Raw genomic sequence first — 16,090 nt, forward strand, 5'->3', positions numbered from 1 at the left:
TCCGACCTTGGACATATTCGCGATGCGCCAACTGGAAGCGCAAGAAATTCGTTTGGTCTCGCCGGTACTTTAGGAAATTAGTGGAGCATAAGACATTGCCGCGTCGGCTCCGAGAAGTATCTCATTTCGATCGGAAGGAAGGATATAAACGAGTTAAAAACAAAAATTCTCTTCTTCAAAAAGTGTCTCGGCGTGACTCTATTAGGTACATCCCGCAACCTAATGACTTTATGCTTCATTTTTTGCGCTTGTTTTTACTTAGCGCCCTCGAAAGCCGAAGGAAAACCCCGTTTAATCCTCGTGTAGCGTATCGGCCATCGCGCTCGCACAAGTCGACTTAGGGAACGCCGAGGACGATAATCGGCCGGCGACGGACGTGCCAGCAGCACGACGTGGCGAATCTCGTGGCCGTGGTCGGGGTATATAGGTGGAAAACCGAGGGCCAATCGGAGGGCGACCTCCCTCGGGACCCGACGTTGCCATGGTTGCGTCCGAGAACCCTCTTAGGCCTTCCGCGCGATCCCTCGCGGCTCGGGTTGCGTTTACATGCCACGCCATCCCGTATACCAAGCCGCGACGCACGTTACATTTTGGGCTCCATCTCGAAGTACCGGGCATCTCGCTCTTCGTCTTTCATTCGAGGATCGTCCGCAACGATTGGTCTAACTTGGCGATCACCGCGATTCTTCCCTTTTGTTCGGGCATCTTTTTCTATCTCGACTATCTCCCTCTTTCGATCTCACTCGTCTTCCTTCATTCTCTCTATTTCTCTCTTCCTCTTTCCTCTCCCTCTTCTCCTCGTCGAACTTCTCCTTTTCCCTCTCGCGCCGGAACTCCCGGTTTCCTGCACTTAGCAAGATCAATACCAGCCAACGAGGCTTGAAAACATGCGTCAACATGGTCTTGCACTGTTTGTACGTCCACATAACGCTCAGCGCGCCCGGTTACTACCACCACACCGAACCCCGCCGGCCACTTCGCCGACCCTCTCGTCTCCTCATCGCGGTGGTCCAGGTGAGAGGAGGGTGAGCGCGGTCAAACAATATTCGATAAGGCTACGTATATATTAACGGCTCAAAATGTTGATATTATAATTATAATTATGCAACATGATATTTTGCATCTCCCTTATGATTAAAAAGTAAAAGGGATATTATATCAAAATGGGAATTGTTAAATAGCAGAAAGTGTCAACAAACATTGTGCAAATGTTTGCATACATAATATTCAATTAATGGCATTGAAAATAACGATATTTCGATATTTCTAATAATCGTTTAGAATAGGTTACTGTAACGAGAATATAATTTTAACAGAATTGTGATGTAGTTGTTAAATTGTTTAACGAAATACAGCGAACAACGGCAGATTAAAAGAGAATTGATGATATAACAATTGAGCAAATAATTAAAACTTGGCAAGGATTTAAATAAATATAAAAAACATTGTAAAGACATAAAGATATCTCTTCAAACATGTTTTTTAGAAATATCTTGAATTCTTGGACTGTTTAGTTTTATATTTATATCGCAGGAAATTGAAATTTACATGTGTTAATCGCAGTTTCTGTCATGTTATATGAATGTGAAGTTGTTCCGCGATGAGAAAAAAGTGATAGAGAATTTGCGGAAAAGATACGAACAAGAAATCATTGTGGTGGCACCGCTTCCTTTAAATGCGAACTAAAGTTTCACGAGTTTTTCCGATCTTATAATTTAAATGAACGTGATTCTGATCTATCAAGACTGTCTTTCATTCTCCGTGATTCTTGACTTTGTCGATGCAATCAAAGGTTCTTCGAATTTGTCGAACTTTTCAACTTCTTCAGAACGTTGACCTTTAACTATCTTCTCATGATGTTCCATTCGCCAGAGCATTTAAATTCGCATTTCCATATTTTTGTCGTTTATCAAATTATCATTGAAAAATGTATTTTTTAGATTTGATAGAAAAAATAGAACATAACTCAATGAAATATACTTACTGTTATAATTAATTAATGTATTGTCTAAGAAATATATATACTCGACATATTCTGGCATTTTCCTAAATTAAATCGTAATAAATAAATCGCGTACTATCTATCGCGTTAATCGATGGGAAAAGTAGCGCGTGTAAATTCCATATAAGAATACATAAATAATGGCAAAGTAGCGAGCGAAAGAGGTGACGAAATCCCATTGGGAGTCTCACGAACGGCTCCAAGCTTACCGTCGGAGGTATTTAATGTTCTCCACGTACAACCACGTGGTCACACGTTAAAAGCATTTAATGAAAGGGCGTCGTCGCACTTACGCCGGTCGACCCTCCCGGGAAGAACGAACGGAATAAGAAGAGAGAAAGACGCATCCGCGAGGAAAACGCGAGAGGAGAGAGAGAAAGAGAGAAGATGTAGGGGTTGCAGAGAGGGGGACAGTTGGGTGGAGCGAGTGTCGGTGGAGGAAGCGCATACACGCCGCATTCGCACATTCACACTCACCTGGATACGTGCCTCAGGTAATCCGATCTTCTCGGCGAGACGCTCCCGTGCAAACACGTCCGGGTAATGTGTCCGCTCGAATTCTGAAACGAAACCAGTTTGCAACAAGTGCTCGTTATTTAGCCGCATCGTCGGCATTAATTATCGCGATACACGAAGCTTGTCGGCCATCGTGCATTTTCTCTCAACCGACGAATATCAGAGATTGGACCGAGAAGACTACAATCTTGACGTCGAGATATCGACTTCGTGTTGCGAACGAATATAATACGTGTATATATATAACAAAATTATAATCTGAAGCTTGAGTAGAGATACTGCAAGATAAAAAATTATTCGCAAATATATTACGTTTAATTAAGAGCAAAAATCAATCGGATAAAATAAAGAATTTGCAATAGAAAAAAAAAACACGTGATTTATGGGAAATCCTGTACAAGAACAGATTGTCAAGATTGATAACTTTCTGATTGGATTTTGTACTAACCTTTCTCGAGGCTGTCTATCTGCTCGTTAGAGAAGGAAGTTCGGTTGCGCTGCAATTTCCTTTTCAGCCTCAGCCGCACCTGCGAGTCCTCATCTCCGGAGGAATTGTGCTCCGAATTACCGTCCGAAGTTGTCTCCTGCTGATGCGACAATAGAGAACCGGTATCTGGAACAAGAATTAATTGCTTCTATTTTAGCCTATTGTTTTATTAGCCTTAAATATGTTTCGCTCATTTGCGATTATAATTAAACTAATATTGACCTCAATACAGATCATTAAATATAATTATTAATCGCATTCGCACAGATGACCAACAAATCTTTCACATTTTTCTCCCATTATAAGAAACATTGCGATCTAATTAAGAGGTCCCGCTATTTGGTGCATCATCGATCGATCTTGTAACACGATCCGCCGTTCTTGAAATTCCTAGATACCGCCGCGCGTCCAGGCGTATGTGACCGGTCTTCGAGGTCGCATCTCGTGTTGGTGCGTCGGTTCGTACGCCCGCGAACGCGTAGCCCCTCGTCAAGCCCTGTGGGCTGCGATTACTTTCCGCCTCCGCGCATCGCACCCTCGTCTCTTTCCATTCCTCCCGATACCTTCCCGACGTCTCTCCGTACCTCTATTCCTGTCTGTGTTCGTCCCTCCGTATCGCGCGATGGAGAGATGTATATATGTACGCCTTTACGCTCGCATACATAGGTATGTGTACGTATATACGTGTACATATATATATATATATATATATATATATATATATATATTCGCTCGTCAGCTGCTCGCTTTCTCGTTCGCTCGTCTCAGCCCCCGCGCAACCCCCAATTGGACTCGGCCCGACGAAACTCCCTCGACTAGAAATACCGGCACCCCAAACACGCATCTATCTATCTATCTATCTTTCTCTTTCTTTCTTTCCTTTCCTTTCTCTCCCATCCCTTCATTCTTCCTGCCTGCCTCGTCACCCTAACCGTCTGCCCTGTTCGCCTTCTTCCCGCGGAACTCACCCACCTCCTCGCGAATATCCCTGCGCATAACGACCAGACCAGGAACGATCCTCGGCGGTTCGCTACAGACGGATCGTTGGCTTTAATTTTCTAGGTGACGACGCACACCCGGCGAAGAAAGAAAGGAGATTAGCCGATGCTCTCTACGACCCGGTCGCTTAATGCGCCCGCTCCGACCAAAGTGGCAGCAATCGACCGTTCGATGCATTCCTGTGCATTCAAGTGTGCACACTACGTCATTTAACGAACGTATAGCATAAAGTATAAACCATTATCTACAAGTAGCAATGTTGTTCGAAGCTCTTTTATTAATATAAATTTTAAGATTATGTATTTTTGTCTCATTTGTCTTTATTTATTAGCATTAATTCTTATTAAATTGATGTATTAGTAAATATAAATGTCATTAATTTGCAAAGATAAAAAAGTTATTATTCTATTTTAAATTTATTTATTAATATTTGAAGAAAATCTTATATTTTGATCGAATTGATTTTAGAAATACTTTCGAGTACATAGAAAATACGTTCGCAATGAAAGCACTTTTCTACCTGTCACTTTACTACAGTTCACGTAATCTACCTATTGAGAGTGACGGCATCTGGATTTGTCATTCGCGGACTGATTCTGGCTATAAGAACCAAACCGCAGGCCCGATTTCTGTGATCCTATTAGACTTATACGGATCCTTTTTTTCTATTCGACCGCATATGTACACATGCATTGTACGAGTCAAGGACTTGGAACCGCAAATTTCGAATAAAATAATACATAGAAAAGGATATAGTAGTTCGAGAAAAGCTATCTCTAAAAAAAAATTGAAATCGTATATATTTTAAAAGCAAATATTTTTGTCTAAATAAATTAATGAATGCCACTAATATAATTGCAAAAATGATAGTTAAAACACGTTAACAATTAATCTTGGTATTTCTACATTTATTACGATGAATACAAAACAAATGAGAACTTACCGCTCCGCTTCAATAAAGCATCATCGCGCCCGTGAAGTTGACTACCAGGCAAAAGCGACTGACCGGATCCAGGAGTTGCCGCTGTTGGAATTCCCGTGGCCAAAGGATGATGAGAAGGTGTCGCCGAATACCACGCTGGCGGCCAGCCTGCTGCCTGTCCGTTAAACATTCTCAGCTTATCGTAGACACTCTCAGCGCCCTGATGCGCTTGCACCGCAGCCGCCTGTTGCTCCTTTTGCGAGGCCAGGTTCCTGAGTACCCTGTTAATGGACGACACCTGCGAGGAAAAAGAAATTTCCGCTAAAAATCAATTATTCGTCATCATTTATTAATTTAATTCTACATCAAGACCAGAAAAAACTGCAAAATATCTGTATTTTTCATTGAATCATTTTTTTTATAAATAAATTTAAAAATATCATTAATTTGTTTCTAATTCTCTTAAAATAATATATATAGTAAATAAATTATTATTGCAACATAATTAACATATTTAATTTAAATTTTATATAAATTTAAAAAATGTAAAGATTTAATGTATACAGATTATGTATACAACATAATTTTTAATTGAGTATAATAAATATCTCTCTATAATTTATTTTTGTATGATTAATAATCAGAATTGAAATCATCAATACTTTTTAATTTTTAATCACTTAATTCTAACGATCTGAAACAATTAATTAATTGTGGAACAATAAAAGATTATCTTTCTAGTTTTTATTTTCGACAAGTTTAATTTAAAGAAAAAAATATATCTCTTAGAAAGGAGAATTTACACTGTTTTTCGACACTAATGACTGGCGTGTATTCCTATGCGCAGAATACCTCCGTCATCCATTCGCGACGGATCAAGGAAAAGAGAGACATAGAAGCGAAACGGGCCGGGACACGGCTCTTTGTAAACTCTCGCGACCGCAGCTACTCGTCGCTCTCTCAGAATCATTTCCGTCGTCGTAGCTGCGTACTGATTGTCCACCCCCTCGCCATCTCTCACGCGGAATCCTTCTTCCTCTTTTTCGTCCTCCCGCGGTCGAGGGATGCGAATGGGAGCGGGGATCGTATCCAGATGAAAGGACACCGCCGTCCAATTATTATTACATAAAACGGTCTCCACCGCTCTTTGTCCCCTTCCAATCCGAGCACGCTTGTCGTCGTCATCGTCTTCATCTTGCGTCCACGACCGAGCCACTGGCTAACTCCAAAGTTATAACGAGCCCGCGTATAACATAGGGATTCAAGCATCGCACTCTCGACTTGCACATAATGGTCCTCGGCGCACTCCATACGCACACCAAATCCGTTCTTCACATCCTTCTGCGCTGAGCTTGATGCACCAGATATATATATATACAACCGTTAATGCAGCGGATGTCGGATATCGAGCGAAGCTTCTTAATTACGAGGTCGACTGAGAACTCCGACAAGAGCGACACGAGTGTGTGCAAAGCCGATCCTTCTCGCATAGTTTGACTTAAAACCGACGGAATAATGGCCGAGTGACGCCAAGAGAACGTCATTAGAACAGTAAGCGACACGGCTGTCTATTAGAATCGGATTAAAGACGAGGTACCCTGACTTCGCAGAATTCGATGCTCGGCTATTGCATGTATTCTTGATTATTGCATTCGCTATCGTAGTCACAAGTCGCGAATCAGAGTTTCGTAAACACTCTTAATCTTTAACACAACGATCGCATCATACAACATGACCAAGTTGATTAAGTGATTCGGGAAAAGACAGGATTTCGTTTGAATGCAATTTCTCGAGTATTGCAAAATATCGATGAGTTTATCGGTCGACATCTACCATCCCGTAACTCATTGAGCATACGTAATTCCAATCGTCTCGGCTTGTCCCGATGCCGTGAGATAATAACAGGCGGATAGCGGAAGCGACGTTTCGAGATGAGTTAGCCCCGGCTAACCCAGACCAGGCTCTCCGTCATCAGACCGTCTATCCAGTCTGGATGCTGAGAGGGATAGAGCGAGATAGAGCGGGAGAAAGAGAGAGAAAGAGAGAAAGAGAGAGAAAGAGAGAGAGATCCCGGTTCCACGCTCCGCACCGCTCTACTCTCGCCGCACAACAGCCGCAGCGTCGATGCAGGCCATTACACGCGCGACCGGACACGAATAATTGTGCAACACGCTTAACTGATCCCATTCACCCTGATTCTACCCGCTCCCGTTCGCTCTCGCCGCCGACTAACCCCCGCTGCACCCTCGGCATCACCCTCGGCGCGATGTGTACCAGCCGCAACAGCCAACGTCACTGCCGATGCTACCAGCGATCCACTAGTACTCGAGAGAGGATCGAAACGAAATTGAAAGAAATTGCCGTCAGTCAAATTACGTCTTTTCTTCTTCTCATATCTTCGGTTAATGTTTCGAGAACCATTCTAAAGTTATTCTTAGCCCACCAATAATCCCGAAAGTTTTGTATTGATTTTTGATACTGGATCCCAGGGGAGAAAATTTAAAGACTACAAAACTATTATTAATAAAATAGCGCCTCATGTTCCAAAAAGAGAATATAATGACAGAATGATAAAGATAAAATCTAGTGAAGTGATAAGAAATAAAGATATAGAATGATGTTCTCTCAAATGTAACATCGCTACTGGCCGATGCATTACATGCTCGACGACAGAACGACACGTGCTAGACGCTCTGATTGATCATCCTGGAACCTCCTACATCTCCCACCAACCTTCTTCACTCGGCAGTTCCTAGGAACACACCGATAAGAGAGAGCGAGGTTCCTCCACGAGCCGATGGATAACGACTTGTACGCGTGCCATCCCCCTCGATATTCCTGACGGTATCCGATAGGGAGAGGTATTACCGGGAGGGAGAGTGTTCTCGAGGAAGCCAGACGAGGACGATCGACCGCGCGAAATATTCTCGTAGGTCGATCGACAGAAGGGATCGCAGGGTTTGGGCAGGATGTTTGGTAGACGGATAGACGTACGACCGGAGAAGATTCTTCGAGTTCGGAGAAGGGCGATCAGCGCCCGGGAGGGTGGACAATGCCGAGGTCCGCGTAATGGACCGATTACCCCACCCAGCCGATCGCATTGACGAGACTTTGATTAGGGTCGAGTGGCCGGATCCGACGGGTAAGTACACCCGACCGGCTGCACGCCACGATAAGTCGACGGCGGATTACGCGTAAACTTATACCGTGTCCAATCAATGGCCCAATATGACGCCGACAGGGAAATTTATTCGCACGCATCATGGTAAGTACGATAAATCTATGCAAGTCGTGGCTCGCAAGCTTGAAAAGCTGGAATTTATGCAACATGCGCGTTTAAGCTATTCTATACTTGTTTTAATATATGATTCTACCATTGATATTTACTCAAAGGATTTAATATAAAAAACTTTAGCATATTAATCAGCTATCGATTTTAATTAAGCAAATTTCTTCATTCGACATTTTTCACTTACGCTGGGTATATTGTCGTTATTGCATACACCCTCCTGCAAAAGTCGATCGCGAATTTCCCAGGCAAAGATCGAGGGACATTCTCGTTTGTAGTCGGCGATTTTGTTGACCACAGGTGTTGTCGCCACCCGTGGCTTGCTACCACCGATCGCCCGTGGCTTGATCGAGCCAGTCTCGTAATACCTGCGAAAGAGGATATTGTTATTTTCACTTGATGCATGTTAACGTTACGTCGTGGCGAGCCTTTTGAACATGGTATGGTTATTGAAAAAAATGTGAGAAACTTTATAAAAGGGGAACATCTCATTGGGTGAAAGCTCTAACTTTATTAATATCCTGCAATTTCTGCGAGAGAATCGTGACGTGACGATCATGTAAATATAACGTAAAATGTAACGTAAAAACTTGAAATGTAATATAAAATTAGCTTGTTACCGCATATCCAATTATTTTAAAATCTCAACATCAAAACAAAATTATTAAAAATAGAAGAAAAATTTATTTATTATATTTATATTATATTATGAATTTTATCACAATTGTATCAAGTGGCTTTATTACTAATTGTATAAAAAAAATGCAGCAGTTGCGTTTTATAACTATTGAATCTGACTAATTGGATTTAGACAGCAATCATACATTTTATTATTATTCAAACATCGACTTAATTTCTTGAACGGTCTCGCTCATGATTTCGAAAGAGAAAGAGGTAGAAAGAGATATATGTTTACCTGCCAAGGATTTTGGAGACACATCCATTGCTGACTTGCAGTATACGTGATATATCGCACGGTCTGGCCCCGCTGTGGGCCAGCTCGACGATCTTCTGCCTCGTGGAGTCCGGCAATGGTCGGCCATTGACGTAAACGCCGCCGAGCTGGTTAACCCCGCTGTGTCCTGCAGCCGAGCATCCAAATATTGAGTTCTGTCCGACCATAGAACCCCCGCCAATACCCGCACCACCCCCGTGCATCAAGTCTTCCTCTGTGAATCAAAACGCGCGCAACGTGTACGTCACTTCGCTAGAACATCTGATTGGTAAACAGCGGAGAGAGTACGCGCACTGAACGCGTTCTTATTAGTCTAATTAGCGCTCGCGCCTGTCGCACGAATCCGAAGCGTCAGATTGAACACCAAGGGAGATGTTTGCGTCGCGATCACACGCTCCGACGCTCAGCGGATGTCACGTAACGAAGATCAGTTTGACCCTTGCGCGCCGATTAATTCGCTCCCGTGTGCCTTATTACGATATGTTACATGTATTGCGTATGGTGCATCACGCGCGGAGGAAGCGCCGAAATGGAAATATATCATGTAGATACGTCTGATATTGACGATAGCGGTAATTGTGATGTAAAGGGAGACAATGGCAAGTGCAACAAATAGATATCTACACAATACATTGTGTCATTCAATAATTATGCAAGAGAAACTATAATATTTGCGATAAAGCTTATAATGTACTAAATTGCAAGTTAATTTGTTTAAGGGATAAAATGTCAATGAAGGCAATTGGAAAAGTATTAGATTTCACGGTGAACAAAAGCTCTTTTGCTTTTTAATACATGTATCCTGATGCAAAAGTGAACCTCTCAGCTTTCCTCTTGTCACTTTGTTAAATTTCTATGGTGCATCATGGGCAAAAGGAGTTCTCCCAACGAGAAGACATCGTGACGGCGCACAGACGACGGGAGCTAGCGTTGCTAAATGCATCTTGCAATTAACAAATTTAATTAATTCCCGCTTTTGCACCGCGCAAAGCGACAAGAAATAATTGGAATGTAATCTTGGATGGTCCGCGTCGCCTCCGTCGCTGTGCGAAACCACTTCGTATAACAACACGAAGTGGTTTTCTCGCTTGCTGTTCCTCCGCTTGTCGCTTTCTTCCGTTCTTACACCACTTCTGTTGTGTCTCGTTTTCGCCGACGCGAGAAGATATGAAATCTCACACTCCTTTCACCATCATTCGATATTCCGTATAAAAATATCAAGAACAGAGATGGCGATCATTCAAAAATTAATCTTTAACGTAACTTTTAATATGTCATGCATCGCAAATGTGTTGAAACACTTATTATTACACGATCATCAATTTTAAATTAATGACATTTATTTCAAAACAAAATTGAATAATGAATTTTGGGACGGTAGTTAAGATTCTGAGAGAAACAAAAAGGCGAAGATTTATTAATTTTTATAAATCTATCTCTAGAAAAAAATATTTTTCTTATCCGCGATATCAGTTGATAATTACTCGTTCTTTAATATACAACTCTATCATAATATATGTCTATCATAAAAAGTTTTTTAGCTTCAATCACATTATAACTGAAGCTTTTTAAGCGAACGCCGAGTAAAAGCAATAACAAATATAATGATAAAGAATAAGGAGCAAGAAATTGAAGTTGAGAGTCTTATTATAAGTAAATCCACGGCGTCGAAGAAATTTTCAAGGAGGTGCTTCTTATATCTGTTATAGCGATAGCAATTCGGGAATCTGAGAAGAAAAACAAATAATTCGATCTCTTTTTAGAACATGATCTTGTAGGCATTATTCTTAATTTCATTTCATAATGGAAACTTTAAATGAAACACACTGACAGATATCTTACAAAATATTTAAAGGAACATTCGATCTAATTGTTCATGAATTAGGAACATCGGGATACAATTACTATAATTTTGTACAACAAAGATTGATTCTCATTATCGATTTGTTGATCATACTTGCCACTTTCCACAAACTTGTATCGACGAGTTTATAAAATTCTTTAATCTGTTTCTTAATTATGCACGCAACATAAAGTAGACAATCACGAGGGAAAATATTTTCTTCGAGTCAATTTTTCTTTACGATACTTTCGGCAATTTTTTCCATGATTAATAAATATTTATGCTGTTCAAATTAATAAGAACACTAACGAACGCATAAGATTGTGATTGCATTCACAGTATATGTATAATAAGTCTCGAGTTACGTGCGATTAGATTATGTCAAAATTGATTATTTTATAATTTGTTTTATTATATATGTGTATATGTATCTATTTTTTTCGCTCATGAGTATAATTAATTATCTCAACATTATCAGTATTTATTATCCGTAAAACTAAACCCCCTCGCAACAATATATCGATTTATACATTGCAATGATATTGAATTGCCGTATTTGAATTTAAAATTATCTAATTTACAAATTTGATTCAAAGATGCTTGGTATTCTTCCGAATCGCTTCATCCTTTCAGCTGAATGGTTTATCTTAAAAATAGGCGGTCAAAGTGAGAACGCGTCGTCGACGGTTCTGTTCTTTGAAGGGACGGCGCACGAGTCTGTGCTGTTTTTCACAAGTTTAATTCGTTACAAAGGGGACAAGTGTGCATGACTTAGCTGCACATGTACGCGCGCACGAGATACACCCTTTACGTTCATCGTCTTTCGCCTCATGCTGGAGGGCGGCCACCCCCGACAGAGGGGGATGATGTCGGCGAGAGGGCTCGAATATCGTCAACTCGTGCACACAACCGCCGGCCGCACACATTCTTTATATATAATTTCGCGTTAATCTACGCGGCGGTGCGGCGTAAAAGCAAGTCGCGCCGCAAAGTGAGGCAAAAAGGTTCCACTTGGCTGAGCGTGAAACGGGACACAGATTAAATCCCATCCTGTGCAACCCCGGCGCACGGCGTCGCGACACCCTCGTCCTCCCTGATGCTTTCCTCCCACCCGCGCCAGCTCGCTCAGTCCGCTTGGTCGAGCCATCCTTTACCGCCCTCGCCAAACATCTCCCGAATCTCTGCGCTCTGAGCAAAAGTCTTCAAGCGCAGAAACAATCGTCGGTATTTGAGATGCGCGAATAAACGCGATGAAAATCGATGTAGAAACGTTTTACGTGAATCAACTATGCAATTGGATCTTTCATCAAATTTTTGTAAAATCTATTTAGGGGAAAGGCTAGTCCCGGACAACGAGTAACTCCGGACATTTTAATATCTCTAATACTAAACTGCTTAAAAAAACAAATGACACGTTAAAACATATCTGTCTCAGCACATAAACAATTGCAAATCAGTAATAATATTATATGTACGCCAAGCGGATCAAATGTTATAATCAGTTTTATTCCCGTTAAGAGTGATATTACGACGCCCATCAAATTTTGTCGATGCTTGTTCATTAAAAGTAAGTGCTGTTACATGTCCGATTGATTTTAATATTAACAATTAAATATAATTTAAGATTCTTATACATTTAATTAATTCTTTTTACATTACACAAATTAATTAACAAATATATTAGATCAAGCCAATCGGGTATCCTCGGACATTAATAGAGCCAGTTTTTTTTTTATGAATTTGTTGCAAAAAGTAAAGATACTAAAGGTGCTAAAGGTATTACTAAACAACGCAAAATAAAACAAAACAATCAAAATATTTTTCATTAAGACAAACATCAAGATACTCAATGCATTGCTTGCGGAGAAATCTTCAAAGAAGACTGGATCCAATGTAATAAATGCAAAGAATGGGCACACGAAGAATGCGTAGACATTGATCCTTCAAATATATATTTTTATTGTGACGTTTGTAAGGACAAAGAACGAACAGATAATTGTTGAAATATATTGTCCGGGGCTACCCGCCATTTTTTGACTGCTCAAAAATAGCAGTAATAAGTTATTGATTTTTTTTTCTAAGATAGTTTAAGAAAAATGTTCTATTTTTTGTTAATAAGAAATCAAAAAAGTTCAAAGTTTATTTTGCAAAAGAATAATTTAATTAAAATCTGTTGATTATATATTATTTTATGCGTTTTATTTAAGCGTCCGGGGCTACTCGCCTTTCCCCTAATAATGACCGGAAATAGAATATATGTATTATGATATTAAAATTTTTGAAACACTTGATTAATTTTGTTTGAGCCATTGCGTTTATATCCTAGACGAGCAAACATTAAACCCGTTGGAAAGAAACGATTGATCGTTACCCGATAATAGAAACAAAACAGCTCAGCGAAGCGGCTAATACGCCACTCCAATTTCCAACGATGACAGAAAGTTTGCAGCGGAATAGTTGTTTAATGGGATGTAATAATAGTTTGCGGGTAATTAGTCCCGCGTTGCGACTCGAAACCGGCCGAACGTAATCAGTTACAGAGTGTGTCGGTTCCGAATTCATTTAACGAATTGCTGTTTATTCGTCGGCATCCATAAAAAATATCTCGCTTTCGCGGCTGAAATTACTTTCACCTGTCGTCGTCGCGTCGCGCGTACGTTAAATAATTTAATTATGTGCGCCATATTTAGCATTGATAATACGACCGCGCATTAGTGCGATGCAATACAATAAACTATCCAACTTCCAACATTAATATAATAGAAACAATTACGAAAAAGAATATTGTGCGATTGTAAAAGTATATAAAATGTTATTGCATTGCTAGTGAAAAAAAAGATACATGGGGTCAGCCAGCTTGACAAACTTGCAAGCACACAGCAATCGATTATTAACGATTTCACAATTCAGTTGGCAAACCATTTACGTAGAAAATTAAAATAAATGACAAAATGATTTATCTAAGTAATTCATAACGTAAGGGAAGTTTCAAGATATTTACTCCAGACGTGTCATCGTGTTAACGATTGCGATGCTTTCGAGCCCGCTTATTTCCGGCAACAGTTGAGCATCTATGAACAGCATAACGGATGCAGGACGCCTCTGAAATCGACGTGTTCGAGTATCACTGGCTAAATGTTATTATCACGTGAGGGTGATCTCGACGGATGAGCAAATCTGTGCGCGACATAGCCTCCGAGCGTTTCGTGATAAACTCATGGCACCGCCGAGAGAGAACTTCATCTCGTGGGAGCCCTTCAGCGACATCAAAGATGGCATGCCAGGCATACGCTCTCTAATGAGTTGAATCGCGGTAAGAGCGGGGACGCTCTCGCTGCTTTCCGAGCGACGAATTCATTACGGACGGTGTTAAGAGGCGGCGGCGCAGCATTAGCAGCCACCGTCTCCGACAGCGCACACTCATTACCGCGCCCGTTATTATTGACACCGTGCGTAAGGCAGATCATTTTCTCCCTCCCGCCTTCTCTTTCTCTCTCTTTTTTTCTCCGCACAGCTTTTTACTGTAAATACTGAAATTGCGCCACAGCGGAGTTAGTTACTATTCACTCGCGCTAGTTACTATTCACGGATAACAAGATGCTTTGCGTGAGAATGCGCGAGATAACACGATAATCTCGACGCCGCGAGCCCAGCCACAGTACGATTAAATAAATTTTGCGTCAGTAATTTTGCGTCAGGTAACGGACCGAGAAATCCTGACTTGATACTTAACGCTCATCATATTAAACGAACCATTACCACAATGAACGAAAAAAAGACAACAGCAATCCTCTTAATACTATGAAAATAAATAAATCTATTTTAGTTTGCGTATACAGTTTCTCAATCGCACCATTAAATTTTATTGATCTTTAAATTTTTTGTACATATAAATAAAGTTATCTTTGACGCAATATTCTCTGTTTAACGCTTCGGTTGTGAAATGTGTTGCGAAAGGATTAATTAATGTCTCACGTGAGACATCCCAGAATTCATATGCAGTTGCTTTCAAACTGATTGAATAATTTGTACATATTTTTTCTTTCCGATACAGCAGCCATGCAATCCGAAGAAATATCGGTATATTCCAAATCCTTCACATATGTCTATCTACTAGCAAAAGTTATCGGTGAATCTCGCAGACGTATCGCAGTGCCATAGCTTATTGATTGGTCGCGGGGATAATCCTGCACCGCCGACATTTATTATCCTCTTGGAGCAACGGAAGCAGGTAATCTCCGCAGTCTCCGAACCCTGGCACGCGCGAGATCCGATCCCGTAACCAACGCATAGGGCCTGGCGCCCATAACCATTAACAAATCTCGCGTAACGACGAGAACGAAATAAAGCGCTCTCATGAATCGAGCATTTGATTCAAATAGCTACCGGGGATTTTATAGAGAATCGAAGAGGCAGTTCGTTTTCTGATATATATAGTACGCATAAAAAAAGAGAGAGAGAGAGAGAGCACAGAGGGGACAGATTAGTGGTTGGACAGATGAAAGAGGGGCGCGCTCGTGCCACGCAAGCATTGCCCGCCTTGGAACTATACATGAATACTTCGAGGAGGGGACCGATGGAAAGCGAGAAAGAGAGAGAAAGAGCAAGGGGGAAGCACTTATATCCTTCTACAAGTCCCATTATAATCCTGCGTGGGCCATAGTTGCGTAACGCGATCCCGCGCCTCCGCTCTCGAATGGAGAAAGATTACGTTGCATCGAGACAAATTGGCAGTGTAAGCGTGCCCAACCCCTCCTTTACCCCTTATTACGAAAGGGAGGCTCGAACCGATTGTTACCGGGTGTGCTGGCGGGTCGCGCGGACGAATCTTTCGAGGTGCAAGAGGGCCTCCACTCTTCGCCACCCTTCGGAGTCGCCAGCGAAGGGGCCACTGGCCCGACAGAAGCCGGCCAAAGGCGTGTCAAATTACCGACTAACCCCCGAGGGTAACCGCGAGCCCACCTAAGCCCATAAGCGTACGTATATTTACTTGTTTCTTTCTCTATAACTGATCGCGAGATCGTTACTTTACTGGAAGAACCGCGAGTTTCTAATGAAACCATCTGCCTGCTCAATA

At 41.4% G+C, this 16,090-nt stretch overlaps 1 protein-coding gene across 5 annotated transcripts in view; it reads right to left on the reverse strand.

The window, feature by feature from the left end:
* The window catches only part of LOC105257703 (paired box protein Pax-6), a 31,353-nt gene that overhangs the window by 7,841 nt on the left and 7,422 nt on the right, over window positions 1-16,090 (reverse strand). For 4 of the 5 annotated variants that reach the window (XM_011268527.3, XM_011268519.3, XM_011268499.3 and 1 more), the window contains 5 exons: window positions 9,132-9,384; window positions 8,403-8,583; window positions 4,948-5,224; window positions 2,967-3,131; window positions 2,480-2,562 (listed from right to left, as the gene is read on the reverse strand). In XM_011268527.3, the coding sequence (XP_011266829.1) occupies window positions 2,480-2,562; window positions 2,967-3,131; window positions 4,948-5,224; window positions 8,403-8,583; window positions 9,132-9,384 (959 nt within the window). The remainder of the gene's footprint in view (window positions 1-2,479; window positions 2,563-2,966; window positions 3,132-4,947; window positions 5,225-8,402; window positions 8,584-9,131; window positions 9,385-16,090) is intronic. The other variant, XM_011268509.3, reaches the window with a different exon arrangement.

Source organism: Camponotus floridanus, unplaced genomic scaffold (genome assembly GCF_003227725.1).
Source record: "Camponotus floridanus strain SB8 unplaced genomic scaffold, Cflo_v7.5 scaffold46, whole genome shotgun sequence".
NCBI classification, from domain to species: domain Eukaryota; kingdom Metazoa; phylum Arthropoda; class Insecta; order Hymenoptera; family Formicidae; genus Camponotus; species Camponotus floridanus.